This window comes from Microtus pennsylvanicus, chromosome 2, assembly GCF_037038515.1.
Source record: "Microtus pennsylvanicus isolate mMicPen1 chromosome 2, mMicPen1.hap1, whole genome shotgun sequence".
In the NCBI taxonomy this organism is placed as follows: domain Eukaryota; kingdom Metazoa; phylum Chordata; class Mammalia; order Rodentia; family Cricetidae; genus Microtus; species Microtus pennsylvanicus.
In genome coordinates, this window is record NC_134580.1 from 39910329 (window position 1) to 39926310 (window position 15982).

Consider the following 15982-nt stretch of genomic DNA (forward strand, 5'->3'; position numbering starts at 1 on the left):
GGTCACACTGTAGGCCAGCCTCATTCCTCTGACAGTCAGTGATACCTGGAACAACAGATGAACACGGTAATGAGTAACAGGACTGTGTGGTCTGTTCCTTCTCTTCCACCTTCCAGGACCCCTGGGCTGTGGTGATGTCAAAGTCATGGGTAAGCCAGACATTCTAGCTGAAATCTCTGCGTGTGCCCATCCTCAGCAAAGCATACCACCAAAGCGCTATGTCCAGTCCACAGAGCACCCTTCATATGGGCTGCAAAGCCCATATTTCGGAATATGATCTTCAGTGTGATTGTAGTGTGAGATAGGGCTGTAGGAAGGTGATTGTTGACATTTTTGTAAGGGATTGGTGCCCTTACAAAAGAGGACAAAGGAGCCGGCATGCACTGTCTGCCATATAAAGACACTCAGAAAGCCAGCGTCTGTGGTATTTTCAGTAGGCACTGAACCTGATGGCAACTTGATTTGGGGCTTTCAGACTCTAGAATAGTGAAAAACAGAGCTGGTGCCTGTAAAATCCACCCAGCTTATAGCTGTTTGAAATAGCTGCCTAGAGAGACAGCAACATCCCCAGATCCCCAACCTGGTCTTGTCCAATGCTACTATTCTTTCTTAACTGACACCTCTCCTGCAGAGTGGTAAGCTTGGTTGGTGTTTCTATTACCCTGTGAAAAGGTGGTTAATGACTTCTTGCATTCCACTTCATGGAAGCTCCATGAGGCCAGGACCTGCAGCTGACTACATTTCCTGGTGTCTAAAATGTACAATCCCCCTCAACGTCCATGAATGTAAGGATGAAGTCCAGGGATGGACTCCCCTCCATCCCTGTGTTCAAGTTAACACCTCTTTCTGGAAATCTTTTCTCCACCTGCCCAGTAGTCTTCAGAACAGACAATCCACTAAAACTGCTCTGCATTCAGGAAGATAAATGAGGAAGGTTCACGACAGAGCCCAATCCTCTACAGCTACACAGCAATGTCACTGCAGCACCTGTATCAGTGTGCAGCATCTGTATCAGTGTGCAGCATCTGTATCAGCGTGCATGTGTGGGGGGAAGGTGTTATCACATATCAGATACCTCCTCACTGCTTGCTACGGGCTTGACATTGTGTCTGCCCCAAATCGTGTGCTGAATCCAAAATCTTTCATGTGATAGAATTCAAGGGTAGCACCTTTGGGATGCAGTTTCAGGGGGATGCGGTTAGGAGTTTAGAAGACAATGGAATGTGTTTAAGCAAAGAGGAAGGCTGAAGGTCTTGGTCTCTGTGCATACAGTACACAAAGGCCTCATGGAATAAGCAGCTAGAGAAACCCAACCTTGACACCTTTACTCTTCCCACCCAATAGCCCCACCTCTAACCCTCTATCCTGCCGTCTTGGCACACTGATCCTGCATCCTGAGAACCACAAAAAACAACAACAACAAAAAACAGTGCCTATTACTCTAGGCACTCTGTATCAGGTGGTATACCAGGAATGTGGCACCAATGACCTGTCTCATAGATCTCTAGGGATCAGCAGATTCCTACCTACAAAATCCCTCTTGTTTTGAGTCTGTCAGCATTACCATCCAATTAGTGTGGCCCTTCTTTCCAAGGAAACTTTCCTTATCAGAGGGGTTTTATCTCCTTCGATCACTTTCTAAACCATTCTGGAACATATTCACACTGTAAGCAATAACAATTTGCTTCATGCTGATGTAATTGCAGACTCTCATCAACATGGTCTATTACAAAGCATGGGTCCTTTCCCAAGAATACCCAGGTGGTTTTAGAAGTCATTTGACTACTAAATGACTCTGGGAGTTTCATAACACATAGGAAGACCAAGTATACAGGGACCTGGCAAGCATAAGGCCGAACGTGAGTTACACAGTGGTTATGTGTCTGGGTGGGAAAACTTTCTTCAGGATCTAATAAAGTCGATTTACAAAAACCAGAAGTATCAGAATCAGGCAAAACTAAGCTTAAAGATCAACTGAGTTAGTTGGGTGAATTTGACTAAGTAAGCTCATTTATTTGAACCCTCATCTTATTTGTAAAAAGTGGGCTACACTATCTACCTGGGAGAGGAGTTGGGTTGACTGAATGAGACTTTGCAGGTAACATGACTAGGCTGGAGCTTGGCAGGAGACTAGCATTAACAGAAAATGGCCTTTACCCAATGGTTCTCAACAGTGGAGAGCTTTGTTGTCCACCACCACCCAACCCCCGTGCCACCCAAGAGATTCTTGGCAATTCCTCTCATCAAGTTTGCTCATCATAACTTGGGGAAGAGGCCACTGTTGTTATCTATCGGATGTGGGATACTGATGCTCTTCAACCTCCTACCTCTGTGGGTCATTTCTGGGATGCAGAGAGATCTCCAGTGCTGACACTGAGCAGATGTATTGCAGCCCACTGTGTGGAAAGGTTTTTCCTTCATAGTGCCCAGAATAACTTACAAAGAGTCTTGCTGTAAGCTCCAGCAGCGATGGTCATTCTGCCTCTGGGGCATGGGATGCAGGCTGAGCTGCCTGCTTGTTCTTGGTATGTGCCAGCAGGACAGAGAGTACAGCGGCCATCCCGAGAGAAGCTTCCTTCAGGGCACTTCACTAGGGGCACAAACATAGAAGACATCAGAGTGAGAACTTGCTTTATGGTCACAGGCAGGGCCTGCAGTACATACAGAATCCTAAAATCAGTCCAGGATTTTCATGGGGCAATTAATGAGAAGCAGGGAGCCTCGGGATTAAAAGCTAAGGAGACAGCTATGAAGGCAGACAGGCCTTTCTCTCCATAAGCTATGGACTTGCAGGAACTGTGGAAATTCAGGCAAGATTTCAGAGGTGGGTCAAATGAAGTAGGAGACAAGTCAGGGCACATTAGAGAGGAACAGTCTCTGAGAAGTTAACACTAGAGACGTGTGTGTGTGTGTGTGTGTGTGTGTGTGTGTGTGTGTTGTGAAGCAAACATCAGGCAGTATAAACAGTAAGTGCAAAATCCCCAAGATGTAAAGGCAAGAGAAAGGCCAAATCAGGCCAGCTAGGGAGCCAAAGCTGAGACTGCAAAGGAGATAAGCTTGGCAGGAAATGAATGGGAAAGATGAGGTCCAACCACAGTTTCCCAAATCTAAGGGTGTGACGGAGAGTGGAAAGAGCAGGCGGATCAGGTGAAATCCCACTTCCTGTCTAGTTCAGCATTTTTATTCTGTGTGAAATGGAGTCAACACTATTTAATGGGGTATAGCAGTCATGAACAGACAGTGTCTGTCCTCATACCAGACTCAAGTGTGCACTCAGCAAATAACAATTACTTTTACTTGTAAGAAAGTCCTTCCTTGCAGCCAGCTATGCACAAACGGTACCTTCTCAATGGGTTGATTCCGGTAATTCTTAGCAACTTAGTACTATCTCACTTGGCAGCTGTGGTTGATGTCCCTGTGTGTCAGTCACTACTAATGTAGCTCATACTGCACAAAGGCGAGACTAATTGGGCACCCAGCAGACTAAAGGTGGTTCTTGCTATCAGGCCTGCTGGCTTCAGATTGACTCAGAAAGCCCAAATTCTGTGGATAAGAGCACTTGTCAACTTGTCACCCTGGATGCCAGTGTCTTCCTGTGGTCTCTCCCTGTTACACTGCTCAGCTTCTGGTACCCAGTGCTTTCTCTCCCTCTAACATCTTCAGCCTCTCTTCGTTTCTCTTCTCCAATATGTCATAGGCAGGGAACCCAAAATCCCCATAGAAAAGGCAAATATCTCATAAGGCGTTAAAGTCAGATCCCTCAGGAGCTCCACTGCAGAGCAGTGCAGGAACCAGCACCCAGACCCTGGTGGCTCAGATAAGCATGGAGGACCTTTCTCTTTTCCCTCCTTTTTCAGGGTTGTATTCTCAATAATTTGTCAAATAGCTTCAAATACTGAGTTGTTGTTGTTTTTTTTTTTTTTTGGTTTTTCGAGACAGGGTTTCCCTGTGGTTTTGGAGCCTGTCCTGGAACTAGCTCTTGTAGACCAGGCTGGTCTCGAACTCACAGAGATCCACCCGCCTCTGCCTCCCAAGTGCTGGGATTAAAGGCGTGCGCCACCACCGCCCGGCTCAAATACTAAGTTTTACTCTGCAAAAGGTGGAGTTGGAATCTTTCCCACCCTTGGAGCCCTCAATGTGTGTTTGGCACACTGCTGGCCGTGCTCCATGGATTAATATATACCACTAAGAGTTCGCATCTATTCCCATCTCACAGGCGAGAAAGCCAAGCCTGAAGTGCTCAGCCGTCACTTCCTACAGCATTCTTCTGGAAGGTGAGAGGGGGGAAGTTATGACACGTGACAGGCACAGTGCCGGCTATTTCCACGTGTTGTCTCACAGCCCTATAGAAGGACATCTTTTCAGAATTGGCAGCAAGGCAATTAACGGGTAAAATGTAAGCACAGAGTGGCGGTGAGATGAAGCCAATGTCCTAGGGGCTCCTATCCCTGGTCTGCATGCATACTTGGTGTCTCCGAGTAAATCAGAGTCTCCTCCACATCTTGGAAACTGAGTCATACTTTCCAGTCCACCCTAGCAGAGAATATCCTTCTCTGAGCATGGAGTTTCATTACTTCTTTGAGTCAGGCTCTTGATGATTGGTTGGGACAGTTGCTTTTTCAAGTAAAGGCCCTCTGACTTCAGGACTAGAGGAAATAAAAGCTTGCTGGCCAATGCAAGTGGCCTGCCATCTTCACTCGGAGTCCTGATGAAGACAGGAAAGTGAGACCTGGGGAGATAGCATCAAACCACAGGCTCCTGTCTGAGGAGTGTGCGTGCTCTTTCCCCACTGTGGTTGTCCCTGATGTCAAGAGTTTTTCCACCTAAAGAGCACCGCTCATGATTATAATGAGGTGGGGCCTTGATGACTATCATCCTTTCCTCAGAAAGTGGCTTCTCTCAAGTCTACCTTGGCCCCTGCATGCTCATTTTCCCCTTCAACTATGTCCCTCTACAGCCAGAATTTTCTGAGAGCTGTGATCAGTACTTTCCTTTATATAATACATTGTTGGATCATTTGAGTTTAGAGTTTGCAAGGCTCTGAATCCTTCCTGCCAATCTTTCAGCCCCGTCAATGACAGCTATACTTTTGAAAAGAGGAAAAACATCTTTGGGGAGAGATCATGGTCCTTCATGCAAACCCTGTCAAATCTTTCTGGTTGTTGGGACCAATAAGTCCTGGCCTTCAGTAGCTCTTCCCTGTCTAGAGCCTTCTAATTGAAGTTACTAGAAGCTGTGCCTAGCTTAGAGGATCAGAGGATGGGATTTTTACCTGTTGGCCATTGACTGCAGGGTATTTAAGCCTCCATGGTGCTATTAAAGAGGGGCTTTTGGTACAAGTGTTGGAAGGTCTGTTTGTTGGTCTGTCTCTGCGTGTTATTTTCAACCTCCAGTCCCTTGCTTGAAGCTCATGAACTGGATTCTAGCACATAGAGCACGGGGGGCGGGGCACTGGTCCTGTCACTCTTTAGCTCAAAATTCTTCTGTGGTACTCTGCTGGTGGTCCAAACTTCTTGTCTATCCTTCTCTGTATTCTGTCTCTCTCAGTGGGTCACCTCCTGCCATGGCATTGTCTCAGAAAGTCAAGGACTTTGAGCCTCATAGCTTTTTCAGTAATCCACCAGTTTTCTGGGATAGTCTTCATTTTGGTGACCCTAACACACTAAAGTACACACACACACACACACACACACACACATTCACTCCCATACAAGTACCTTACTCCCATCTGCCTATCTTAGCAGCAATCCCTTTTCACTTTTCCAGACCCCACCCAGCACCTGCTACCCCAGCATGCCCCTCTGACTGCCCTATAGGGGCTCTTTATAGCACAGCCTTCTGGTCCAGTTGTGTATGGTGCCGTGGCCTTTGCTGCTCTGTACTTGTGACATGGGGCCTGCACATACTAGATTTTTAAAGCCCAAGTGGGTGGATGACAGATGGATGAAATGGGGCAAGGGAGGAGAGGAAAAAGGGGAAAGCCACAACATACCACTTTGGGGGTGGGGAAGGTCCACAGGGACCTAGTTCTATTAGAAGACTTTGTAGTGAGATAAGAAGAAAGAATTTATAGTAGATAAGTGAAAATTAATGTCACATATAAAGAGAATGGAAAATCCTAACAATCCCCTGGGATCCACTTCCTCAGGATCCATAAAGATATACGGAGGCAAGAGAGTGAACTAAACGTATCCTGATGAAACTGCAAGCAAGGCATCTTCTCCCTAGCAGCATCAGTTCCCAGGATTGGAAGGACCATACAGGCCACAAGGGAGGGAAGCTCCTTCTGCCCCCCAAGTCACTGCACTATCAGGGACCACTTACATCAGACCTCAGAGACAACAGATAAAAACCCTGCTTCATCTCCATAGGACAATGTTCTGCCTTGTAGGTCCACAGCTGTATTCCAGATGTGTTTTAGAAGAAGAGCCCAAAAGGAGAAACCTGAATCTTGTAAGCTGTGATTTCACTAGACCTCCCTTGTTGAGAAGGGAGAGGCGTGGTGCACAGGGCGGAACTAAAGCTCTGGAGCAGATAGAGCCGAGCTCGCATGTCTACACGGCCAGACAATAACACGGGCACTTGCCAAGAGTTTCTCATAGAAGGAGAGGTGTGCTTTCATCAAGGAAGTTACGATTTTCAGGGGAGGACAAGTGACCTCCTTGGTCCGCAGGATGAGAAGGTGCTGGGGTGGGCAGGACTCAAGCCCAGGTGTGTCTAAATAAAGAGTGCTGTCCTGGGTGTGTTTAGAGCTTATGCCTCAGTTTCCTCACCTCACTCAGGATAGGATGGGGGCACACCAAACCCTCCAGAAATGCCCATACATACAAGAAGGCCCCACATATATAAGAAATTCACTGGGGATCTCAGACATAACCAAAGCTACCCACGTCTTTTTCTGTGGCTTTTGTGAACATATCCTTGACTTTTCTGTCTGAAGAGAGGAAAGGCTGGATGGTCAGGTGGTCAGCCCTTGTGATAGGATTTGGGCGTCACTATTGATCAAACACCCCAGAGGAAAGTTGTGATTGGATTATCATCTTCCCCTTTATTTCGTGTGTGTTATAACATGAACACAGTGTCCTTACATGTATATAAACACCCACACACCAACTTAATGGTGTTCATCTGGGGAGCCTGGGACACTGAATATTAAAGTTTGAAAACATAGTGGTTGACAGGTATGACCTGTCCTCTCTGTGACCCTGTTCCTCCCACTTAGTAGATGCCACCATCCACTCTTCCTCCTCTTCTTAGCCTCTTGTTTGGAAATCCCTTAAAAGACAGAAAGACAGATTATGTGTTCTGGCCCAAGAGGAGGTAGGATTCCTCACCCATTGATATTGGGTTTGGGAAATTCAAGTCCCTCTTGGGAGACAGCCTGTTTGAGCTGCACACACCCATTTAACAGAGCCTCCATTTCTGTTTCATAGGAAAAGGCTCTGCCACCAGGGACTCCTGTGAGATAAATATTTGCAAAGTCACACTGCAGAGTATAAAATCTGCAATATATAATGGCTGGGAATGGCTGTGCTCCTGTTCTCTGTGCTAGGATGGGGATGTAGCTCAAACCCAGTAACTTGACACAGATTTCAGAACATCTATGGAACCTTTCTGTTGCAACCAACATAAATAATGTGGGGAAATAACAGAGAAGATCTCTCTCCAGCTTGATAAAAACACTTCATCTCATTCCATGTAGGAAGAAGGCTTCCATACCATTATTAAGCCTTTCAACCTTTGGTAATGGAACAACGATTCCACCACCCTACCCACATATGAGCACATCCCGACCCCTGGAAGATTTATATTAAGTTATATTGCCAGAAGGAACTAAAATTAGAGGAGGGATTAAAATAAAAATAGACGGACCATTCAATCATGGAAGTGTCCTGGATTATCCAGCTGTAGGTCATTAAAATGGCTCTTAAAGCAGAAGGATGTGGTTCAGGAAGCAGAGAGGGTCAGAAAGGCACTGTTGTGCTGTCCTTGACGATGAAAGAGGGATTCTGGGGCCAGGGAGTGTGACTGACTTCAAGAAACTGGAGTCAGACTCCTCAAGTGTCTTCAGGAGGAATACAGTCCTGAGGGTACCTCAATTCTAGCCAAGGAGACCCATGTGGCAATTCAGCCTACTGAGCTATAAGATAAAACCACTAGTCTAGAGTGATTTATAAAGAGAGCAACAGCAATCTGACACACATCTTTCTTCTACTTTGCAGCTGCATTCCCATGAGAGTGATCTTCAAAGACACTCATGGCTAGAGCAAAAACAGCCAAGTCAACCTGTCCCTGTCTCGTCTCCATGAGCAACAGAGGAGGCTGGCAAATGGCTATATAGGGGTTGATAGGAATGACATCTTCTAAAACAAAACCCAGAACTCTTGAGCCAGGATACAGGGTAGACATTGGCTTTCTTTTCCCAGTGACCCCAGCACCAGGGTTCAAGCTGATGAAGAACTAATAGAAAGGACAATGTCACACACTGGATTTTTCCTCTTGCTGAGCTTTGTGAGTGATGGCTATTGATTGATTCTCATGAAAACTGGACAGTGGAAGATACTTCTTGACCAATGCATTGATGATCAACCTCCCTTCCCAGAGTTCACTGGCCTTTCCTGAAGCCTCTTGGGGTTCCATACCTCAGTCCAGAGGGAGGTGGGTACCTACCACAGACCATAGGGTCCTGACTGGTGACTGAAACTCTGTAGAATCCTTCCAAGCACCCAAGCTGAGTCCTGGGAGAGGTGACAAAGCTGTCCCCATGGAGGAAGTACAATGTGGTGTCTGCTGGGAATGTCTTGGAGTCCAGATGAAGCTGGAACTTGCCACTTTGGATCAGATCTGCAAATTGCCCAAGAAGATCCTGGCCCACTAAAGCCCTTTCTGTAAGACACAGGTGAGGCAGGCAGAGGTCATCTCTCTGTTCCCTGCAGGACCAGAGAGAATAATAGGGGTGGGGCTACCTAGAAAACCCTGGCAGAAAGACACACGGGTATCATGAATTCTCTCTCATTAGACATTATGGCAGACTGGGCTCAGAGGTGAGTGGCTGGCCCAAAGTCACAAACCTGCAAGTCAAACTCTGATCTTGAGTCTCAGATTCTGTGGCACCAAAGTGGTCCATCTTGGCATATGATATGCTTTACCATGATCTGAGGTACACTGTTCAGATTCTCTGCCTCTCTTCTAAGCCCCAGTGTCTACATCTGCTTTACAGACCTAGAGATGCTTCTCTTACTAGTGGGAGGTTCCCAAAGGACAGTGTATATGCAAGGGCCACCCACATGAAAGGCATGGCCTTCTGTTGGAAATGCAGCTTTTACTATCCTGCTAAGTTTAGAGAAGGCTATGACTTCCCAAGCAGAAAGCTTGGGAAATGCCATGAAAGGTGCTGGGGCAGACCTCTATGTGCAAAAAAGATTCATGCTAAACCTTTCCCTAGCTGTGACCTAAAGCCACAGTCATCATTGTCTTCACATTGAAGCTGGGGACAAACATCTTATGGTTTAACAATATCAGACATTCCCAAATTACCCAGGCTTTCTCAGGGGAAGATTAATGGAAATCCTTTATTCATAATGATAGGTAGATTCTTGCCACAGTGGCATCAGGAATCCAAGAGAATGATAGATATGTAGCCTGCTTCCTGGATTCTACCCCAGTCTTGTGTTTTTGACAGATTTATGCTCATAATACAGAGGTCAGGTTGCAGCTACTCGGGTAACTGGGCGTTGGGCCACCGAATGACAGAGGAGAGACAGGAGTTATCCCCTCCAGGTGTGTGGATTATTCCCTACCCTACCAGCAAGCTCAGAGAAAACAGGGCACACACTTCATGATAGCGCACACACGATTCATCCTACCCTTTTCTACCCTTTCTTCTTAGGTCTTTGTGATCTCTCTATCCATCCCTAGCATAACTGTCAGGCTTTAGGTGGGAGCAATGGGTTGAGGTGTTTTCTCAGTGGACATGGGTGGTATGGAAGTTGTAAGCCAGTGAAGAGTCCCTCTCTCCACCCAATCTCCCCTACAATGTGTCTCCCCCCTACATTGAAGTCTCTAGCCTCTCTATTGCTTATGATGCTATTTGTTCCTATTGACCAGAACTTTACTGACTTTTATATATTTTAAGTATATATGCTATTTGTGATTAACCCTTTGAGACTTTCATACAATGTAATTTGATCATACCACCCCAACTCTTTCCCCTAATTCTGCCCAGATCAGCCCTACACCCCACACACTTCCCAAATTCCATGTCTTCTGCTTTTCTAGTAATCTATTGATTACACAGTAATTATTATCTAGTAATTATCTAATAATCTATCCAGTTTGTGCTGCCAGGTGAGACAGTTCAGGAGCTTAAGAGCACTTGCTGCTCTTGCAGAGGACTGGAGTTCAAATCCCAGAATTCACATTGGGTGGCTCACAACTGCCTGTAACTCCAGTTCCAGGGAATCTAACTTTGATATGCTTTTAAACACACAACTAGCCGTTCCCAAGAGCTAGACACAACGCTTCCCAAGTAGTTATGAGAAGGCACGGCACCTTCCCCGGTTTCATTGTAAGGAGGGAGTCTGAGGCTCCGTGAGGCTGCCTGGCTTCTTCAAGACAGCAGCCCAGGTGAACATACCAATGCTGTGCAGCAGCCCAGGTGAACATACCAATGCTGTGCAAATCTGGAAGTGAGGCCATTGAGATGTCACCAAGCTGCAATTTCCACGTAACGTTCACTCCCACACGCTCTGCAGTCAGACACCCCACCTGAACCGAGGAGCTGTCACAGACAGTGCTGGAAACCAGGGTCCCAAATGTCTTCACCTGCATGGAGAATGACCCCTTGGTTTAGGAACATAGAAGAAGCTGATACTATCAAGCACGTGTCAGTAATCTGAAGGAGCTTATATTACATCCTATAGTCTTCTATCATCCTGCTCCTGGGGCTTTGGTTACTGAAAAACCTCTTCCCCATGTGAGGCTCCCTGAGAGTTGATGCTGAATTCAGCCCTCATTGTGGGGAAGGCTGCCACATACCTGGGTCTGGCAGAAGCCACGGCTTGTCAACTCATCCAGTATGAAGACCTGGAAGGCCTGCAGCAAGCCGGAGTAGTCATCACTGCACCTCTTGCCTGGTGGGAGCAGGAGCTGGAAGTGTGCTTGTGTTTGCATGGTCTGCCACAGCTGAGGCCCTGCAGCCAAGCACAAGAGGTCAGTGGACCGGGGCGACAGGCCTGCAGGACTCGTTCCTGTGGATTTTCCTTTGTACAAAGAGTTCCTCCTCATTTAGCACAAGCACACAAGCATTGCCTCTTTGTACTGATGTCCTAAGATACCCATATGTTCTGGCACACTGTTTTGGCTCTGAGTCACTGAGCCTCCTCACAGCAAGCTCAGCCTCTGAATCAGGGTTCTTCATAGGGGTTATGACAATCTCCCTGGAAAAAATCTCCCATACTGTTTTGCAAATAAACACCACCATCCCTCTTGATCTGCAGGCTAGGGGTAGAAGATCTCTAATGCTGTTCAGTGTTCAATGAGGATTAACTTGGTCTTGATTTCAGCTGAGGCCACCCTGTTATATAATCAAGGGGACAAGCCACTTGTTTGTCCCAACTACATCTTAAACTTTTTCTGGATGAGAGCCCCCTACAAACCACGGTGCTTTGCTGCTAATCCCATCCTGAACACTCTGGCTGTCAGCTAGCTCCTGGCGATGGAGGTCAACCTCAGGGTATGGGTCTCCACCTCAGATGCTTCTACCCCTCTACCCTAGGAGGGTCACGTGTGATGCTCTAGTTCAAACTGGTCTGCTGGAGCTACTTACATCCTGGCCTTGTCAAGGCAGGCTTGAGCGGAAACCCATACTTCCACACTGTGTAGGTGGGTTCCCTGGGGCAGTAAGAAACTGTACAAAGGAAGAGGTCTACATCTATCCAAGACGCTGATGTTCATCTGGCACAGGTCTTGGACCCCTGTCTTTCTAGGACTTCACCACAAAGGTCAAGATGGATATGAGGAGGGGTTAGGGTTTGCCGTAAGGTAGACAGGAAGATCAAAGTACATTGCATAGGGTCCCTAACTCTGCAGCTGGAGTATCTACCACTGCACATTTGTATCTGATCCAGGTAACCACAGGCAACCTAGAATAATGTTAATTCTCCCATAGAGCATTTGGCTCCAGAGAGCCACCCAGAAAATCTAATCCCATGGGTGTGGGCCTATATGCTCCTAGAAGCAGTGCTTCCTGGGGCCAGCTCTCCAGCCCTGGTGCCACCTGATGTACCATAAAAAGGCTGTGTGTGAGTGGGAGAGAGGTTCCTCAGCAATAGCCCTGAGAGGGAACAGAGTGCAAGACAAATGTCCCCATTGCTACTCACGCTGGCAGACTCGGGGTGGTGGCGGTGACACCCAGCGCTGATTCTCCAGGTCACAAATCAGTGGCTCTAGTGGGACTGTGCTCTGACGGCCCTGGCGGCACAGTAGCTGGCACCGCTGAACGGCAGACACTCCTGGGCCAGAGGCTGTCTCACAGAAGACTACTCCATCCATCACGTCTGACTCCGAGAATGGCAGTGGACACTGTGGACCTGGAAGCGGGTAGGGAGAAGAGTCATGGCTGCCTACCAGGCTGCAGCCTAGCTCCTGTCTACTTTTCTGTGTCCCTTGATTATTTCTCAGGACCTTCCTGGCTGTACCCTGCTCTGCCAGGGCCTGGGCCTTCCCCCTCCTTCTCTGGATAAACCCACCATCTCTCAATTTCACCAGACAGTGAATCAAAGATGAATTTTATAACAGTATCTCCGACTACCTTATAAATCCAGTGAGCCACCACTCCATCCTCTTTACTTCAGGGCTCACAGACCAGTTGCTGTCCTCCATGTTTCCCACTATAGCAACTTGGAGCTCAAGGGGTGACACCTGCAGCCACTGACTGCTTCGAGTCATAGGCATGCTGTGGAGCCAATGAGGTCTCTGCCCTCCCTGTGTCTTCCTTGTCTGAACCTGTTCCCTTAGTGAGACAACAGTGCTCTGTGTGAACTCTTCAGCACTGTCCCCTTCCTAATGTCCCTCCCAGCCCCCACTGCCCAAACTGCCTATGGGCTCTTGATGCCTTGTGTGCCTGTTGCCTCTGCCGTCTGCTCTCCACACTCAGCTGTAGAACATTCCATGGGGCTCTGCAGCATGGGAGAACCAGGCCAGGGAAAAGGAAAGAGGACAGGGTGGACTCCTCTTCACTTTAGTGTCCTGGCTCTGGGATCTTTCCAAAATTGCATCTACCAGACACAGTCATCAAGGCTATGGTTAAGCTCTTAGCTTGTGGCCTTAACCAGCACATTATTTTGTTTCCTTGGCTTTTGGTTTGCTTTGGTTTTATTTTGTATTAGACACTGTCTTGCTATGTTTGTCATCTAAGCAGGTTCATGGGCATTGCCTTCACAGCAGGCTTTTAATGAGTATATTATAAAATATAATAATATATCTCAGTATGCTTCTATATGCTCATGAGACATTTCTCTCTGTATTTGATATTCAAGTAACTTCCTGAATAACAAATAAAAACAAACAAGATGGTCCTTTGCTAGAAGTCAGAAATGTGAGTCCCCATGAGGTCCTGCAGTCGGGATGCTTCTTCTGACTGCAGACAATAGGAAAAGCCAGGCCAGATTCCATTTAACTACCACAATAGATTTCAGAGGCACCAGGTTCTTCCCAATTTCAAGCCCAGGCTTGAATGAGCTTTGGAAGTGCCCACCAGTAACCATAACACAGCAGCCAACTGTCTTGATACCGTGCCCATTCCTGTTCCAACAGCCCAGCATCTCCAAGACCCTGACCTGGCACAGCATGAGGCTCTCAGCCTACAGCCCCTCCAGCAGCTCAAGACTTACTCTCGCAGGCAGGCTGGGTGCCTACCACACGGGTCCCAGGCACTTCTTCTCCGTTGTCCAGGACACACCAGCAACTGTCCTGGACCAAGTCACACTGCACTGGAGAGAAGCCCCCGCCTTGCTCCTCACACATTGGGGTGTAGCCAGGGCTAACTTTCTGGGTCAATGCTCCACTCTTGAGAGCATCACAGAGGCCGGGGCCTGTACAGAGGCAAGAGAAGGGAAACACACTTTGATGTTAGCTCCCAACTTTGCCACATCACTCCCTGGCATTCCTACCACACCAGGTTAACAGCTTGTAAGGTTCCAGGGGTCTGGGCTCTATCTCTCCCATTGCCTACCATGGAGGGGCTCAGAACCTCGCAGGGGTTTTCAAATATAAGCAACTGAAGAGAAGGGTGATAGGGTGCAGTAGGGAGTCATGGGACAGTCTTGAGTCAGCAACCAGAGAAAAACCTGTGAAATCTGCCAGGAAACTGCTAGGGGTCTCTGAGAATCTGCTGGAGAGGAGTGGGGAGGGATAAATACCTTCTAGGCAGCTGAATTACATTGAACAAAAGTCAGGGAGAAAGAGCACGCCCTCTCTTTAAGTGCTAACCAGTTTGTGACACGATCTCAAGCACCAGTAATGGCAGAGAGGAAGGCAAGAAGTCATATCAGAGTCTAATGTGGGAACCCTGTGCTATGCCAAAAAGCCCCAGGATGGCCTTGACAACATAAGCACACGACACAGAGCTGCAGGACCAGGCAGAGCATGCAGTACCTCAGCAATATGACCAGTGGTCCCCAAAGTACCAGTGTCCCAGTAGGCAGGGACAGATGCTGGGTAGTGATGCTTGGTTACAGAGAGCACAGCCAGCTTCTAGACACACTGACTTTCCTGAGCTCTTTCAAGATGGGAAGAGTCCTGTCTTATAGATGAGAAAGTTAAAGGACATTTGAGTCAGGAGCTGTGTCCCAGCTGTGGAGGTGGCAGAGTTGGGACTTTTTACCCAGTGCTCGCCTCGGAGGCTTTAGGACAACAAGGGGAAGAGACAGTTACTCACACTGAGCACTACCGTTTGTGTTTGGTGGCATCCGTTCCCCTGAGGCTGGGTCCACGCACCAAGTTCCTGTGCTTGATGTCTGCTGCCTGGCATACTGTCCTGTCTGTGACAAAGCCATAGTCATTTCAGGATATGCAAGGTTTTGCAGGTCACTTACTGGTGAGAGAAAGTCTTACAAGAATGTCCCTTCCTAACAACTGGTGACAGCAGCTCCAGGCAAAGAAAGTTTGCCATAAAGGAGTCACTGTCCCGTTCGATCTTTAGAGCCATGCTCTGAATTGACGGCCACCAAACAAGGACATGTTTTGCCATTTGAGAGCAGGGAAAAGTGAGTCTTCTTAGGAGGTGTGAGGCACTGGAGCGATGTCCCATAGCTAGCGAGTAGCCGGGCTGCACATGACACACACTAACTCCACATGGTCTGGAACTAATTCCAGAGATGACTTTTTCACCCAGAACCTCAAAGAAGCCTTAAGTGTCTGTAATTAGTAATACAGGTATGCTCCAAGGCAGTGACCCAACAAGCCCTACCTCCTGTTAGGGACCTTCAGACCAGACCTATCAGTGTGGGCTCCTACTTTCCTTGCCTAGCCTGGGTCAACATGCTTCCCTGACCTGACACGTTAACTATCTAGGCCTCAGGTCTCAGTTTCCCCACCTAAAAGCCTGGAAGCTGGAGTAGATTGATCCTCTATGTCTCTCCTCTCTCATCTCTTCTCTCTCTCTTTCTCTCTCTCCTCCCCCTCTCTCTGTGATTGTATGTGTGTATGTAGATATGCATGCATGAATTTTGTGTGCATGGAGGTCAAAGACAACCTCATCTGTTGCTCCTCAGGTGCCAGGCACCTAACATTATTTTGAGAGGGTTTCTCATTGGTCTGGAATTCAGCATATAGGCTAGGCTAGTTAGCCAGGAACCCCAGGCATTTGTCTCCTCAGTACTGGGATTATAGGTAAGACACTATGATGTTCCGTTTTGGCTACATGGGTTCTAGGGATTTAGGCCCTCATGTGTGTAAAACAAGAACTTTAAAGACCAAGTCA

General features: G+C 47.5%; 1 protein-coding gene across 1 annotated transcript in view; it reads right to left on the reverse strand.

The window, feature by feature from the left end:
* The window catches only part of Tg (thyroglobulin), a 182859-nt gene that overhangs the window by 142514 nt on the left and 24363 nt on the right, over positions 1-15982 (reverse strand). The window contains exons 15-22 of the mRNA XM_075960884.1: positions 14939-15041; positions 13893-14093; positions 12381-12590; positions 11038-11192; positions 10668-10824; positions 8671-8886; positions 2441-2590; positions 1-45 (exon numbers count right to left, since the gene is read on the reverse strand). The exon at positions 1-45 is cut by the window's left edge and continues 126 nt beyond it. Coding sequence (XP_075816999.1) covers positions 1-45; positions 2441-2590; positions 8671-8886; positions 10668-10824; positions 11038-11192; positions 12381-12590; positions 13893-14093; positions 14939-15041 — 1237 coding nt within the window. The remainder of the gene's footprint in view (positions 46-2440; positions 2591-8670; positions 8887-10667; positions 10825-11037; positions 11193-12380; positions 12591-13892; positions 14094-14938; positions 15042-15982) is intronic.